Here is a 17,449-nt window from a genome sequence, read left to right as displayed (position 1 = left end):
CTTGGCAGCTCAACATTCCGTACCATATAGTAAAGCGGGCATAATAGTCATCCTATAAAACTTTTCCTTCAACCGCAATGGCATTCTACGATCGCACAACACTCCAGTTGCACTCTTCCATTTTATCCACCCAACCTTTATCCTATGATTTACATCTGCATCAATTTCTCCATACTTTTGAATGATAGATCCCAAATATTTGAAACAATCATCCACTGGTATTTCTTGCTCACCAAGCTTCACTACACTCCCATCACTACTTTGTTGCTTACTAAACCGACATTCCATATATTCTGTCTTACTCTTACTCAACTTAAAATCTCTTGCTTACAAAGTCTATCTCCATAATTCTAACTTAGCATTAACCCCAGCTCTAGACTCATCAATCAAAACAATATCATCAGCAAACAATATACATCATGGCACATTTTCTTGAATTGATCTTGTAAGCTCATTCATCACTATAGCAAATAGGAAAGGGCTTAAAGCAGATCCTTGATGTAACCCAACCGTTATAGGAAAATTAGTTGTCACCCTTCCACAAGTGCGGACATTGGTTACTACTCCTTCATACATATCCTTAATTATACTAATGTACTTGAGAGAAACACATTTCTTCATCATTGTCCACCAGAGAACGTCCCTAGGTACTCTATCGTATGACTTCTCCAAATCAATAAAAACCATATGCAAATCTTTGTTCCTCTCTCTATTTCTCTCAATAAGTTGTCTAAGAAGATGTATAGCTTCCATAGTTAATCTTCCAGGCATAAAACCAAATTGATTCTCCGATATCATGACAACCTTCCTCAACCTAGACTCAATCACCCTCTCCCAAAGCTTCATAGTATGACTCATGAGTTTTATACCACGATAGTTTATGCAATCTTGTATATCACCCTTATTCTTATATAGAGGCACCAAAGTACTCTTCCTCCACTCATTAGGCATCTTATTTGTCTGCCAAATCTTATTAAAAAGATTTGTCAACCATTCTAAACCTTTCTCTCCCAAGCATTTCCAAGCCTCGATAGGTATACCATCTGGGCCAATTGGCCTTCTTGATTTCATTTTCTTCAAAGCCTCTACAATTTCTTTCTTTTGAATCTTGCGCATGAAGTCACGATTCATCTCATGAAAAGGAATGGAGAAGTCTTCAAAATCCTGAGCATGACTTTCATTAAATAGCTTATCAAAATAATCTTTTCATCTCTCCTTAATCTTCTCATCTTTGACTAAAAACCTTTGTGTTTTATCTTTGATACATCTAACCATACCCAGATCCCTCGATTTTCTATCTCTCATCTTTGCAAGACTATAAATATCCTTATTGCCCTCTTTGGTATCCAACTTGTCATAAACCTCCTTATATACCTTATCCCTTGCGTTCCGAACTACTTTCTAGCTTTCTTCTTTGCTATCATATACTTCTTCAAATTCTCATTATCACGACTCGTACTTAGATTTCTATAACACTCTTTTTTAACCTTAATAGCTAATTTGACATCCTCGTTCCACCACGATGTATCATTACCTAGCGGTGCACCACCTTTAGACTCACCCAATACCTCCTTAGCCACCTTTCTCATACCACCCGCTATCTTATTCCACATTGATTCTTAATCCTCCTCGAGACACCAATAAGCTTTCTTAACTACCTGCTCTACAAACATTCCTTGTTTAGCTCCTTTCAGTGCCCACCACTTAATTCTAGGATATATCCTATGTCTATCCCTTTTGTGGCATTGTCTAATTCTAAGATCTAAAATTAAGACTCTATATTGTGTAGCTACACTTTCTCTTGGTATAACCTTACAATCGATGCAACAACCCCTATCTCACTTTTTAAGTAAGAAAAAATCTATCTGACTCGTATTAACCCCACTTTTAAATGTTACTAGGTGAGACTCCATTTTCCTAAACCAAGTATTTGCTAAGATCATATCATAGGACAAACCAAAATCTAAAATCCTTTCTCCACTTTCATTTCTTTCTCCTATATCATAGCCTCCATGGATACTCTCAAATCCATCCCTACTAATGCCTACATGCCCATTAAGGTCACCGCCGATGAAACATCCTTCTCCATAAGATATCCCTTATACTACTCCATCTAAATCTTTCCAAAATTGACACTTAATGGAATCATCTAAACCTACTTGAGGTGCATAAACACTAATAATATTAATAATATTTATACATAATACTAATTTAATAAGTAAAATCCTATCACCCTTCCTACGGACCTCAACTACATTATCTATAAACTCACAACTCATAACAATCCTTACTCCATTCCTATTCTTATTCTTATTTATTCCTGTATACCAAATCTTATATCCCCAAGGTTCTATCACTTTTGCTTTCTCACCTACCCATTTGGTCTCTTGTAGACATAAAATATCAATCTTTCTCCTACACATAACATCTACTAACTCTACCAACTTACTAGTTAAAGACCCTATGTTTCAAATGGCTAACCTAATTTTATGGTCTTGGACTAACTTCTTTACCCTCACCCGTCCAACAAAGTGAGGGAACCCTTGCCTATTTGATACCACACCCAAGCGCCGGTGTGACGTATCGCTTTCGGGTGATGACCTAGCAACCCTTGCCCATTTATCACTGCCTCCGGGATTATAGAGTGCAGCGCGTCGCTCAGTAGGGAACGCCCCAACGAAATTCTCATATTGGTTCATATTCATAGGGTATGACTAAGTTTTTATGTTGGGTGTCACAGGCCTACCGCAACCCTCCTTCTTTATCCGGGCTTGGGACCAGCAGTGTATAACTAAACAGGCGGAGTTTATCACAAAATGTGCCTACTATGAGAGAATAAGGTGTTTCAGGTTGTTTTTCACAAATATGACCATACAAATGTGTTCGGCATAGTCAATTTGCTAAGAAACGGTACTTGGATGATGTTTTTTCTGTGAGAAAAACATGATTTTAAACTTTATATATACAAGAAACAGACACTAGAAAATGTTTAAAAGCATGATTTTTATAAGCATTGAATATTTATGAAAAGTTAGGCTTAGAGGGTGGTTCTTCCTTTCTTGTGTGTGCGTTTTACTGTGAATGATTGAATCATGAGAACTATTCTACAAAGCTATCTCCTTCTTCTTCCTTTCTTGTGTGTGCGTTTTACTGTGAATGATTGAATCATGAGAACTATTCTACAAAGCTATCACCTTCTTTGGCTAAATCTTCCAACTTTTTCATAGGATCAACGGTTTTTTCATCATCCAATCCATAACAAATCGAATGAAATCTATTTGTTATGCCGAGTAGCCTGTGTTACCTTACACTGCTGTGAGTGTAACGCTTATGCTCAGAATGAGCCTTGTCTAAGAAGCTTCGTTGCTCGCGTAGTTCGGTCCATCCGTAGTAGTGGAAGGCTTCACACCTGAGCTTCTCTAACATGGGATGAAAGAAGGATTTTAATGTTTTCCGGTCAATTTTTAAACTTTATAAAAACCTACTTATGTGTTGGAATCGAATGATACCAAACTCTTCCTGTAAAATCAAGCACTGTAGACCACATTTGTAGTCATATTTAAGAAAAATATAAACAAAAACCCTTTAAAAGCTCGTTAAGCTTGCAGTAGGCTAGAAAAGCGATTAAGCAGTCAGGTACTTACCACCTAATATATATATATATATTATTTGTTTTCGATGATATGTAGAGAGAGAGTATGGACTATGGAGAAGATGGTCATTAACATATTATATAGATTAATGAAGATATCAGCATGAGATTCCCACTGTCATATTCACGACTCACAAGAGTCAAGACTAGCACGTATCTTATACCAAAATAGAAAATAGTTCTCAGGAGGAAAAGTCATTTAAGGTTGAACCAAACTAGGCACGTTTGGTAAGCTCAAAGATCGGAGGGGGCCCCTTTCCTTTCCTTCTTTTGGCTCTCTCTCTCTCTTTAACTTGGACCTCTTCTGCAACCCCCACCCCATCTCTCTCTCTCTCTACAGTTTTAGAGCGAGAGGTGCGAAGGGTTAGATGGCACTCCTCAACTTGCGGAGATCCTTTGTGATCCTTCTCCTCCTGATCTCAGCCGTCCCTCTGGCGTTCATCATCGGCCTGGAGCACTCCACATCAGCATCCCCTCGCCACTTCAGTTACCACAGCAAGGGCTGGTTGAGGGAGTGCGGCAAGTGGGACGCCGTCGGCCGCCGCTTCATCGTCTCCTTCTTCGAGGGTGGGATCGGCCAGATTCCGGCGCCGGACGGCGGCATCTCCGGCGCCCCACCGCCAGTGCTGGAGGAGGAGACCGTCGTCTCCGCTCCCCCGCAACTCTCCGGCCGCGCCTTCCTCGGCCTCCACATTGACCGCCTGAGGAACCGCCTCCTCATCGCCATCGCGGACGTTTGGGGTGGTCGATTCGGTGGAGTAGCAGCCTACGATCTCGACACGTGGCAACTGCTTTTTCTCACCCAGTTGAGCGGCCCAGGTTAGTGTAGAGAGAGAGAGAGAGAGAGAGAAAGAGTTTTACTTTTTGAAGAAAGTTTTCGGTTTTTAATGAAGTGAGATGGTCGCAAATATCGCCGGTGTCTTTTAAAAATCGCTATGCTTTCAAATGCCGATAATATATCAAAAATGCAAAATTTTCAAAATATCGCCTATTTTAAAGTTGTCTTTTTTTATCGTGATACTAACACAGTAAAAGACTTTTTCTTTTTGGATGGAAGCTGAGGAAGTAAAACACTTTTTCACCGTTATACAGAAATAGTTTCTGAAATATGACTATATAAATATATTCTGCATGTTTGATTTCGTAGAAACTGATTCTTGAACTGTCTAATTACCATACATGGGTAGTTTTTTTTATCACACCATACATGAATAGTTGTTTTTTTAAGTTTTGAAAATCAACATCCCAATTTTTTTTTCAATAACATCTTTTTAGTTGGAAAAAATGATTCAAGTGTCGATTCCTAGCAAATGGACTTGCATGAGAAACCAATAATCCTGACTTGATCAGGCTAAGTCTTGCATGTAACTGTATTAGGCAAGGGGTCTTTCATGGCTTCAATTTTTTTTCTACAGACAAACCCTTGGACTTGTCAGTTTGTGTTTTTTTTTTCTTTTATTACATAGAAAAACTGCATTGGACCACGCTGGACATAACCTGTCATTCGGGGGTATCAACAGGTAGGGACCACCCGACCCGACCCAAACCCTATAGATAAATAATAAGACCCAGGTTTAGACCCAAAGGTCCGATTAATATATGGACCTGGGTATAGTTTGTGAAATTTTATATCAGACCCGAACCCGACCCAAGTTTCAATTAAGACCCATAAATTTTTAATATAAGAATAATTAAAAAATATGGTTTTATCGGGTATGATCCGGGTATGTTTTTTTATAATGGACCCGATTAAACTCAATTATGAACTCTATACCATACCCAAAAATCTGGTCCAAGTTTGGTTATACCTGAGTCCAAACCATACCCTACCCGTTGTAGCACCTTAAACAAGGCCTATATTTTTAAAAATAAAAAAGGTAGATTTTAAGGAACCAGGGCAATTCAGTTCCAATGTCAAGCCTGCACGTGGCCAAGTTGTCTCTTAGCTGTTGTCACTTTGTTCCACATTTAGATGCCCAAGATCTTTGAACTTTGAAGGGTACAGGTACAGGTACAGGGTGGCCCCAGTGAATTTGAATTTGAAAAAGCCAAATGATTAACTGTCACAGAAGGCAGGTGGGAAAAATAAAGTTACTTTTGATCTATCCTTTTTCTACCTATAAAGGAACTGATACTTTTACCAAGAATAGCAGGATAGCTATGTCTTTTATGTAAATTCTGTGACTGCAGTTAGGGCACGTTTGAAAGCAAAAAAATCTGATAGAAAAAAAAAATTGCCTACGAAAAGTTCTGGATTATAACATTTTTAAATGAAAATTTTTGGCTTGTTTGTATAGCATGAGAAAATAAAGTGAAAAAATGAGAGAAAGAGAGAGAGACTTAGAGATGATGGTGGGCGGGAGGAAGACAAAGACGGAGAAAATTGTTATTATGCCAACCTATGGAATGTGATGTGTTGCCGGTGAATTGGTCTATTGCAAAAGAATTTTTTATAAGAAAAATTCATCTACCCCTATTCAGGTTGATGTGAAAAAAAATTTCTTTTTTCAAAAATGTCCTCTCATTTGAAACGGTTGTAAAAGGTATTTTTTTCTTTTTTGACTTTCTCTTTTCCTATTATTTTTTTTTAAATGTGCCTTAGGGCATGTTTGGAAGCAAGAAAAACTCTTGTAGAAAAAAACTTTTGTGCATGAAAACTTTTGATATGATATATTTTTTAAAATAAAAAATTTTAACTTATTTGGGTATTATGAGAAAAATAAAATAGAAAATCTTTAAAAAATGAAAGAGTAAGAGGTGGTGGTAAGACTTTCTCCGGTACAGTTTTTTGGGAGGTGGGTGATGGTGATGAGATGGATGATGGTGATGGTGGTGGTAGAGTTTTTTTTGCACCATTTTTCAGGAGATGGGTGAGGGTGATGGTGGGTGGTAATAGATTGCGGTCATGGATGGTGAGGAGGATGCTTTTTTGGGAGATGGGTAATAGTGGGTGGTAGTGGTGATGGTGATATGGATGGTGAAAAATAGTGGAGAGGGCAATTTTTTTAGAGGTAGGTGAGATGGATGGATGGATGGTGGTGGTGAAGATGGTGGCAGTGGGTAGTCATGGTGATGAAATGGAGAGAGGGCTGCCAAAATTTTCCTGAAAGCATTCCTCACACTTATTTTTCATTTTCATCACTTTTCTTACATCTTTTTCACTTCTAAACGTGCCCTTGACCTTTGATCATTTTCTCCAATCATCCCTATCACCACTCTTTTCATCCAGAACGTGGTATGTTTGGATAATTAAATGAAGAATTTAGTCTTTTTCTTAAAGAGAATCGTAGGTTTTATGGAACTCTCCACCTTGGGAAATTATGTGAAGGAAAATCTGCTTTAGCATTGATGTCCTAAAAAATGCCCTTTACCAAGTCCCTTGATGGATCGGAAATCCCAAGTCTCTTATTTATGAGAGAGTTAACAAAGGACAACCGTACACAAGAGGAGTAGAGGGTAGATCTATTTTAGTGGATAAGCAGCTTATTCATTTACTTGTGGAAGTTTGCATTGAATCTGTTCACCAAGTTTGTAAGGGATTCAATGCAAACTTCGACATAGATCAAATGGTTGTTCATAGACCTTTATTTTTGAAAGCTCAAGTAGAAGCTTGTTTACTTATATTTTCTCAGAGGAATTTGTTGTCTCCAACCACTAGAGACCCAATTTCAGTACCAACCAAAATATACTTGTGGTGCTGTGTGTTAAGGGCCTGTGGAAAACACAGTTTTTTTCCAGTGTTGTTAAAATTGGTTCACTAGAGGTGAATCAGTTTCTTAAAAATACCTAAGAATCAAATCGTTTGTGAATCGACAACTTTTTACCATCAGATGACACATTTCATTAAACAATACAAAATATTAAACAATGTTAGAGGAAAACTGGGACCAAATCCCCTTCCCTTATTTTTCTTCTTTCTCCTTTGAGTTAGAAGGCACTTGGATCTGAAGGATCCTTGTATCATTTCGGTTATAGTAGTAAAAAATGACTCCCAAATACCTAACAGTCTCCACTCATGATCGATGGTGCACTGCTCTTATCATTATGTAGAGTGCTCATTAAATAAAAAAAAATGGTTAACTTATATCCATTTGTGAATCTGTTAGTGTCAGATTCATTAATTATCATTAATTATTGGTTGACAGATGATGAGAAGACGCTGGCTGATGATGTTGTCTCAGATGGTGATGGAAATGCTTATGTTACTGATGCAAAGGGCAATAAAATATGGAAGGTTGCAGTCAATGGTGAATTGGTATCAACCATAAAGAGTGATCTCTTCACTGAGAGCAAGGGATGGTACCTCAACTTTGTTGGGCTCAATGGCATTGTTTACCACCCTGATAGATTTTTGCTAGTGATACACACCTCTAGTGGCAACCTTTTTAAGGTTGATGTAGACAAGGAGTTGGTTAGTAAGGTTGAGCTTGTTCAAGGGTCACTGGCCAAGGGAGATGGCATGGAGCTACTGTCTCCAAGCCAGTTGGTGGTTGCAGGAAATCCGTCTGGTCGACTGGTTGAGAGCTTGGATGGCTGGAAAACTGCCAGAGTTATCGGAAGGTACATCGGGCCGATGCATCGGATTGCAACGTCGGCCACAGTAAAGGATGGAAAGGCTTATGTCAGTCATATCCTTGGAATGGGCCTGGGGAGGAGGAAGCATGTCATCACAGAGGCTGTGTTTGTGCCTGTCAACTCTACATCCGGTTGGTTGTAGGTTGAAGAAGTGATCTTTTATTGCTGTTCTGATAACTGGTTGGGCATTCTTATGAATATCTAGCTTCATGGGCTACATCCAAATGCCTCGTGTTAATCTCAATGGAATCTGGAAACTTTGAAGCATGGTTTAGAACCAAGTTATATATTCCCCTCAGTGATGAATTTCTTTCAATTGTTTCATTTTTTTTTCCTTCATTACATGACAAAAATGCACTCCGAATAGGAAATCTGATCATGCTGGATTTAACCTGTGCATGTACTACATATGTTACGTGTCTCTATGCAGAGGTATTCAAACACACCCTAAGGGGCATTTGATTCAGCCTCTTCTGAAAGAGGCCCTCTTTCGGACCTCTTTCTCAGAAGAGGTGAACAAACGGCCTCATAAGAGGTCGGGAAAGCATTTTTCCCACTAAAGGGGCATCCACATGGAAAGTGCTAATCTATGGGGAAGGCAGTGGGAAGGGTGCCAGTGTGTTACCCTCTTCTGAGGGTGTACTGGCCCAAGGCCAACTCCGTGCAGCTGGGGAGCATGCCCCCTGAGAAGACCAGGTGCAATGTGATTGCACACTTTTAGTGTGCAGATGCACCTGATCACCCTCCATCTTGGGGATAGGGTCTGTCAGTTGGGCCCAAGATGATGGATGGCGATCAGGTGCAGCGACACGCTAAAAGTGTGCAATCACATTGCACCTGATCATCCCTCCCCCTCTCCGGGGTCCAAACACATTACACGGGGTTTGCACTATGAACTTCGGAAATTTCAATAACGCAGAGCTCAAAGCATCGAGATTTGTAAGCTGTGCTTTTACATCATGGAGTAGGTCGTGTTGGGAACAAGCAAAAGAATAGCAACAGGCAAACAGAGTTTTACGCTGTCAGGTCAGTGACCGTAAGTATGGCAGGCAGAGGCAGCAGAGCTAGGTCTTTGATCCTGGAGCGATTTCTCCATGTAAATATTTATAAAAAAAAAACAGCAGAAAACCAATTTGCGCTTGTGCTTGTGACTTCAAAGGCAATTATAGGACCACCCCCTTCATCTCAGCAGCAGCAATGTTGACCAACTAACAGAAAGTTGTTAGTGGACACCCACAGATGCCCCTAATTATAGATCCAGGGTTTTGCCGATGGCATCACAGAGGAAACTAAATAATACAAGAAATATCATCATATTATCCACCTGATACAATATGTAATGTGTCTCTGCAAATGGGCTGTGTGATTGTTAATATACACTTACGTGTTGCAAATATTTCCTAATTGTCCCCTTCTAGTTCCTATGACCCTAATATGCCCGTAGCATCGTGTCTATATACAACACCTGATTTTTTTCTTCATTAACCCCTTCTATGTTTAAGTAGATAAAAAATTAGCCTTTACCTATTAAATATTTGCCACTGTTGTGGAAAATATAACAACGATAAAACGATCGTTGGTAATCGCCAACACCATACTTGCATATTAATTCTGCTGATTCCAATGCGAACTCAAGAGTTAAGGATTGCTGGTTCCGAGTGAATGGTCCATGCTTGGAACAACTTCAACCATCTTATAGCATATCTGGGTGAGAAAGTAAAATACAAATGACGGTAAGTAGCCAATAATATTGTTAGTGGATAACTCTCTCTCTCTCTCTCTCTCTCTCTCTCTCTGAGGGCTGGTAAATGAACCAAACAGGGGGCTGTTCACACTCAGCTTGATTACAGCCGTATGCTCGTCTGGCTCTGGCAAGCTGAGCCAAACCTGAGCTATCTCGTTTAAATAATTTTTTTTTATAAGGTCCATACTGGGAATGAAACCCTTAAGCTGTTGGATACAAGCATGTCGTCCAACCATTTGATCTAAAAGGTCATTTTAGAGGATGTATAAATATTAGTTATGCACATCTGAACAAGCCTAGACCAGTCAAGCCCAGCCAAACAGCCACTGTCCGAGATCGGCTCTTTGAGCTCACTCGACGAGCTGAAATGTTCTCTAAGAAAGCCAGCTGTGAGCAGCACAGTTCACCTAACATCTCTCTCTCTCTCTCTCTCTCTCTCTCTCTCTCTCTCTCTCTCTCTCTCTCTCTCTGTTCATCATGGTCTTTTCTTCCATTTGTTCATGGTAAAACTTGTTTAACAGTAAATAAATTCACTCACCATTAGGCAACCTTTTTTGCACGTCCATGAGAAGCAAGGGCATCATCTTTCTTTGAATTGGAACTTTCAGGTTTCCGTGCCCAATCAGGTGCACGGTCAGGTTCATAACGGTAATCATAGAACAACTCGCCAACATCAATATGTTCCTTTGAAAAGATACCAACTCTATGATCTCCAGCAACCATCATCACCTGCACAAGCAAACATGAACTCAAAGCAGCAATGAAGATGATATCAGCACACCTTTGCATAGCAATTTGGATTTGATGAATGTAAAACCCACGTTTTTCATAAAAAAAAAAAATTTATTTTATCGGACCCGGGCCGGATCGGGTCCGGACCCGACCCGGGCCCGCCTGCGATAGGGTTTTAAGATAACCCGACGCAGGAAGAGGATTTTAAATCCTCTTTCCGAGCGCCGCCCCCCCACCGCGCCTTCGGCCCGATAGGGAAACCCATCGGGGTTTCCCCTTTTGTCGCCCCTCCCTGAGCTCTTTAAGAGCATTGCGGGAGGGGAGGAACGATGCCCCGCCCCCCTTCTCGTTCCCTGCAGGCGACAACCTCGCCGGCAACCCCGACCGACGCCTCCTCCTTCCCTGCGCACGCCGCCGACCGCCAGCCACCTCGCCTCCTCTCCTTCCAGGTATGCAGCCTCCACCTTCTCCTCCTCACCCCTGTGGGTGATAGGGAAACCGACGGGAGGTCGGTTGCCCCCTGTCACCCCCGTCCCGAGCTCTCTCTCTGGCAGGGGTTAGCCCCTGCCGCCTCACAATCTCCGGTGAGCAGGGGCAATGCCCCTGCCGTTTCCTGTTTTTCCGGCTGGCAGGGGCGATGCCCCTGTCGCCCTTTGTTTTGCTGGGCTGGCAGGGGCTCGCCCCTGCCGCCTCTTGGCTTCTGGGAGGGCAGGGGATATCCCCCCCTGCTGCCTCTTGTTTCTCGGCACGCAGGGGGCTTGTCACCCCTGCGGCTCCGTGGTTTTGTCAGGCAGGGGTCGAAGCCCCTGCCATTTGTTGGTTCTGCAGGCAGGGGCCGAGGCCCTTGCTGTCCCCTGATTCGTCAGGCAGGGGTTGGGGCCCCTGCCATTCCCTATTTTTGTCAGGCAGGGGCCAAGGCCCCTGCCATATCATGTTCTTCAGGCAAGGGGGCCGAGGCCCCTGCCGTTCTCTGTTCTGCGGGGTAGGGGTCGATACCCCTGCCCTTCATTATTCTGTCTGGCAGGGGCCGAAACCCCTGCCATTCTGAGCTGGCACGCAGGGACCAGTGTCCCTGCCACTTGTTACCTTCGTGAGGCAGGGGCCGAGGCCCCTGTCAGCTGTTTTGTCAGGTAGGGGCCGATGCCCCTACCATGCGTGACCTTGTTTGGCAGGGGCAGAGGCCCCTGCCCTTCGCTTCCTCGTCAGGCAGGGGCCGAAGCCCCTGCTATTTTATTGTTCTGTCGGAAGGAGCCGAGGGCCCCTGCCGCCTTGCTGTTTTCGGCAGTGGCTCGTCCCTGTCGCCTAAACCTACCCATGTCCTCATCGCACCATTAATTAGATTAGCTTAATTAAATGTTTCGCACTCTTGCAGATTTACGCAACAGGTCTCGATCGTGCTCTGCGGCTCAACCCTCATATTATCCTCACGCGTAGGCGTACGCAGTTGCACGACATCCTAAGGTAGGGTAAAGTCGCACAAGGGGCAATAAGATCTAATTAAGTTGAAATAATTAAAATGTCTATGCTAGTTGTACTTAGATTTATACTGCTGTTGCGTGACTTATTATTCTTGTCTCCATGTTTATGAGTCGAGGTACGTTTTACTCTTCAAGTATTAATTTGTGTATTTGCTTACATGTTGAAGGTGGTTTCGCACTTTTTGCAATACTTATGCCTTAAATTGCTTGCATGTATACTTGCCTGTACCTTTCTATGGGTGGATGTACAATTTCATTATTCGATTATTATTTTGCGTAGTGTTTATGAATTTGAGGTGTGGTTTCGTATTTCTTGAAATACATATGCCCTTGTTTGCTTGCATCCATTTTTGCCTGCACGTTTCCTTTGAGTGAGGTACGACCTTGTGTCTCGTGTATTACTTATGACCTTATGTGTTTACCTGTCTAAGTGGTCAATGTATGGTTTTGGTACCTCATGTATTACTTATGTGCTTTTCCCTCGATGTGCGGCATCGCAAGTCGAGAGTTGTTTGTTGACATGTTATAACCTGCATATGCTCACACTCATGGTAAATATGTACTTACATAAATGTAGTCTTGTGCCTATCCTGTTATCACCTGTTTTCAAAACACTAGAAGTTGCACTTGTGCACTATAGTTCTTTTAAAGAGGATTTCCTTCTGCAAACCCAGGGCTCTTCAAAATGCACAACTTTTGCAAAGTATGATTAAGTCTTGCAGGATTGCGAAGTCACATTTGGCCCCTCCCAAGTCCACACACTTGGGAGAAATGTTTTATAACCTTGACTCAAGTTGCGGCTCATTTTGAATAACCCCGATCAGGGGCATCAGCATATGAATGAGTGAGGTTCTGTTGAAGGACCCATTCTTTATGTATCAATCTAGTGTAACATGTCGATACTAAGATAAATTTTGGATGTAAGATTGATAGTGTTGTGTCTTGTGTGAATGACTTAATGTGGCATTATGGCTTTTAAGGATGAATCGTGCCAAATGAGCACTCCTATATTCTTTGAATTGTTATGAAGTTATGTGTTGGGTATTCCTTTTGAGAAGCCCACAGACCTCCCTGGTTCAGTATGGCGTACTTTTAGACATGCACAACATGTTAAGTACTTTGTTGATCGGACGAGAGATCCGAGATGACCTTGCATCATGAAATATGAAAAATGTTGTTAAAGTGAATTCAAGATTTATCTTGTCAGGCTGTGTTGTATTAATTCTTTTGCAGATAACATCTGTTGGGGTTTCTTTTGTGGAACCATATCCCTTTCATCGTAGTCGTACTTATGACATGTACGACCGTACTTTTTGGACAAGTACGTCTTCTTACGTTGCGATGATTGGATGAGTAGGTTGTGGCAACCTCGATGAGCGCAAATAACAAAATGTTGTGATCACCTAAATAAGTGATATTTTCGCCTTCACCGGCAAGATACTCGAGTGGGTCGAAAGACCAGAGTATGTAGAATGAGTCTTCAGTTAACTACCCCTGATGTACTCATTCGAATCGCTGACTCCTGTCAGGAGAGAGGACATGAAGGTACAAAACTTCGATGGACAGGCCATTAATGGCAGTTACGAGCAAAAGACTCGGCTTCCCCAGTCATCGGAGTTAGGGGAATAAGACTACCATAATTATCCTAGGTGGTAGCTCTCCATGTTTGGGATGCATCCATTGTTTATGCTGCTTTGGGGATTTATCTCTTGGTCACCGACCGTCCCCTTAGGTGCGGATTCAGTCAGCTATCCGGGTTATCATAAAATACATAGCATAATAAACCCACGGATCAGTCTAGGTTGTTTCTAGAGTCGTGCCTTGTGCGTACCCGCTTGGCCAGTTAATATCAAAACATAAGTTAAACCTGATCGCAATGTGTTCAGCTATGCACGTATGAAAGTTATAGGGTACAACAGGTTCAATACTTATGGAATTGTGTGTGTGGTTGATGAAGCATTGTATTTTGCTAGTTAACTTTCTTGTGCAGTGCTTTGCTTGTAATAGTTAGCCTACTGGTGCCAGTAAAATGCTTGTAATAATTTTAACATTGTGTTCATGATAGTTGCTCTGTGAATCTGTTGAAATTAAATTGCTATATAATTGTCTGTCTACTTGACATATTAAATTATTTTGCTTAATTATGTTCAATATTGTCATGTCTGTGCACCTACCAGTTTTTAGTGAAACTGACCCATTTTATGGGCAGGTTTTGGATAGGTAATACAGTCTGCGATGGCACGATGGCGTGATGAGAGCAAGATAGAGCTTTTTCCCTGACGTTTCGCTCCTGAGGACATGTTGGTAAATTGGGTATGAAGGGTATTCCAAAATTTCTCTTTTTATTAAACCTTGAGTTACTAAAGCTGTTTTAGTAAACTTCTTTTCGGTTTCGACAAACAAATTCTCCATCATTGAAATTGCATTTCAAAACCATTTGATTTCAATAGTTGTGCCAGATTTGACAAAGGAAAGTTTACACTGTAATGCGCTCAAGGTCCATTGACTTGTGATTTTAAAAATATTATTTTCCGCTGAAGTATTATTTAAACTTTGATAATTGTATGATTTCAAAGCTTTCTAAACTATTCTAAAAGTTACAAGTCCTGGATTTTGGGGCGTTACAACTTGGTATCAGAGCGACAGGGAAAATAGTGATTCTTGATCATCCGACATCTGCATCGCACAGTAAGTACTATTGATTTTGTTGTTTTGTACTTAATTTGATTAAAATATCTTGCTTCGATTTAGATGTCGTATAATGAGATGAGCGAGGCAATAAATGTTTTGACTGGAGCCGTTATGCATCTCCAATCTATGGTTCAGAACCTGAGTCATAGTGTGGCTTGCGAGAACACCTTTCAGGGTCAGTGCGATAAACAGATGGATAACCATCAAGTTACCCCTAATCTATTGTACCCCCGAAATTCTATTGTTTGCTCTTTCTGTAGTATGGTGGACCATTCAGTGAAAGAATGCCGCCATAAACGAAAGTGCGTTGGGTGGCAACTGGCCACACAAGGCTTGGAGCAAGGGAAGCAGGTTAAAGATATTCAGAACAAAAAGTCAGTTGGGAGTAAGGAAGTTAGCATATGCCGACTTGCCAATGATATAATGCAGGGAGCCCCATCTAAGAAACAAAAGCAAGGCAAAAGAATCAAGCTACATCGATCGTCTAGTCGAAAATGCTCGAAGTGTAATTATGGTCATCCGAGACAACAATGCCCTCGAGACACTGGAGGTTGTTTCTATTGCGGAAAGATGGGACATTTCGCCAGAGTTTGTCGCAAGAAGGAAGCAGATCTGAAGAAGCGAACCGCGAAGGAAAAGTCAGCAACAACAACCCAAGTTGCCTCACTAGTAGCAATGAAAGTAGAGAACCATTTTTATTTTCGTCATGACGGGTTAGGTAGAGAATTAGCAAATAGACACTTTAATAAGTTCGGGTAAGACTTTTTATTTTCCAGTAAGGATCTTGTAGTAAAAGTTTATTAATGAAATTACGTATGAAGTTTATTCAACCCAGACCCTTATGAGTATGATGCTTATGCAGGTAAATGACATGTTACGCCTACAATTGATTAGTTTTTGAGTAGTTAACTTGTTACGCCTACAAATGATTAACTTTTAAGTGGTTGACTTATACGCCTACAAATCGTTAGTTAGACTATTTAGAGGAATGACACCTCACGACTACAAACACTTAGTTTTTTTTATGATACATCACGCCTACGTAGCGGTGTTGCAGGGAGTTGCATTATGATTGTTTGTAAGAATATATCATACCTGTATAGCATGATTGATTGATATCATATTTGACTAAAATGTCTTGAAGATTCGTGTGTGTGTTTCATGATGAATATAGTTGAATGTGATTTGAGGTAAAATTTTATATGCATATGATGGTACCTTGATTGGGATGTCTTAGATGCATATAGAATTTGAATTCTGTGTGCATAACTCGAACTGCGTAGAAGTTACGTATCTTGAGGTTTAGTAGATTCTTGATATATACATGATCACATTGTATAAAACTCATGCTTTGAGGTTAGTTTTGGATAATGCAATGCTCCTGGTGGCAATGATATAATGCATAGGATAATATGCTTTTGTATGATATGATTGAAATGCATGTGACCTCAAATTTTGAAACTATGCGATATATGTTTAAGTTCAATAGTGAACTATGATTCTTGGAACCTTATTGGTGAAATGGGTGATTTTATGAATTGAATACCATATGAAGTGATGTGATGCTCATTGATGATATATATATACTTTTGCCCATTATTGGTGGCTATCGACCCTGTGAGTAGTCGTTTGTTTGATGCATGTATCATTGATTTCAGTACCTATTGAGGACCTTGTCCGCAAAGGATTCTCTACGAGGGCATGTATGATCAAGATCAGGTAATCCGACTAGAGTAGTGAATCTCTGTGAGGAAGTACACTGTCCAAGATCGGGTAGCCGCAAAGACGGCAAATTCCTGTGAGGAAGTATATTTGTCCAAGACCAGGTAAACCATCTAGGGCGGTAATTTCTTGTGAGGTCGTACATTTCCCAGACCAGGTGATCCAGCGTGGAACTTGGAGATTTTGATTTCGTAGAAAATTATGGTGTTATGATGCTCTTTTGAGAGCATTTGTTATAGTCGGTTATGAATCTTTAAATTTGGCTTTATGTTGTAGCATGATTATATACTGGTTTTAGATTAGAGAATCAGATCCTTGTTGATTCTAGATCTTGATGCGAGGTTATGTTTTTGTCTTCTATGAAAGTTAGGGCCATTCTACGAATGATAACTTAAGCGAAGATAGGACAACTGGCCATATAAGGCCTTGGGTTATGGGAATAAGTTGAGGCTATTCCGGACATAGAGTCTGTTAAAAATAGTAAGGGTAACGAACGACAACCTGATTTAGATAAAGTACAGAAACCTCCGTTCAAGGAACGTAAACAAACTAGAGCAATGTCTCGTTGTGTCTCTTCATTCGTATCGAATCTAGTAGAAGGTGACGAATAAACATTCTTACAGTCTTCTGCCAAACTTTTTTTTTTGTGACTCCGTATAAACTCTTGCGAAGACATAAATTAGTAACAAAATCACTCACATTTTGTTTAATTGAATTGTTGGCTTCGAATCTTTCTCACGAATTTATTTTGTGCTATCCTGATTACTTTAATAGCATACGTGTTTCAAGATCACTCACACATATAGTGTATCCTCATTAACAACGATTATCTAAGAACCAGATTGTCGCAGATAA

At 40.8% G+C, this 17,449-nt stretch overlaps 1 protein-coding gene and 1 long non-coding RNA gene across 2 annotated transcripts; one reads left to right on the top strand and one right to left on the bottom strand.

Moving 5' to 3' along the window:
• The first annotated feature begins 3,979 nt into the window (after nt 1–3,979).
• LOC149846260 (uncharacterized) lies at nt 3,980–8,490 on the top strand. Its single transcript, XM_089997908.1, has 2 exons — nt 3,980–4,471; nt 7,798–8,490. The coding sequence occupies exons 1-2, from the start codon at nt 4,021–4,023 to the stop codon at nt 8,367–8,369; spliced, it is 1,023 nt and encodes a 340-aa protein (XP_089854034.1). The 5' UTR covers nt 3,980–4,020; the 3' UTR covers nt 8,370–8,490.
• Nucleotides 8,491–9,512: 1,022 nt separating this feature from the next.
• LOC149846259 (uncharacterized) lies at nt 9,513–10,781 on the bottom strand. Its single transcript, XR_016430509.1, has 2 exons — nt 10,510–10,781; nt 9,513–9,931 (listed from the first exon to the last, which is right to left on the bottom strand). It is a non-coding gene; the product is annotated as an uncharacterized LOC149846259 (long non-coding RNA).
• Between the last annotated feature and the right edge of the window lie 6,668 nt (nt 10,782–17,449).

This window comes from Nuphar pumila, chromosome 2 (assembly GCF_984573655.1).
Source record: "Nuphar pumila chromosome 2, dmNupPumi1.hap1.1, whole genome shotgun sequence".
Classification (NCBI taxonomy): domain Eukaryota; kingdom Viridiplantae; phylum Streptophyta; class Magnoliopsida; order Nymphaeales; family Nymphaeaceae; genus Nuphar; species Nuphar pumila.
Note: the sequence above shows the minus strand (reverse complement) of the source record. Positions and strands in the feature narration are given on the sequence as shown.

Excerpts from the sequence above, each read along its gene's own strand:
- LOC149846260 (XM_089997908.1), top strand. The coding sequence starts at position 4,021 with ATGGCACTCCTCAACTTGCGGAGATCCTTTGTGATCCTTCTCCTCCTG. Across the intron at positions 4,472-7,797 it reads CACCCAGTTGAGCGGCCCAG|ATGATGAGAAGACGCTGGCT; the intron begins GTTAGTGTAGAG and ends ATTGGTTGACAG.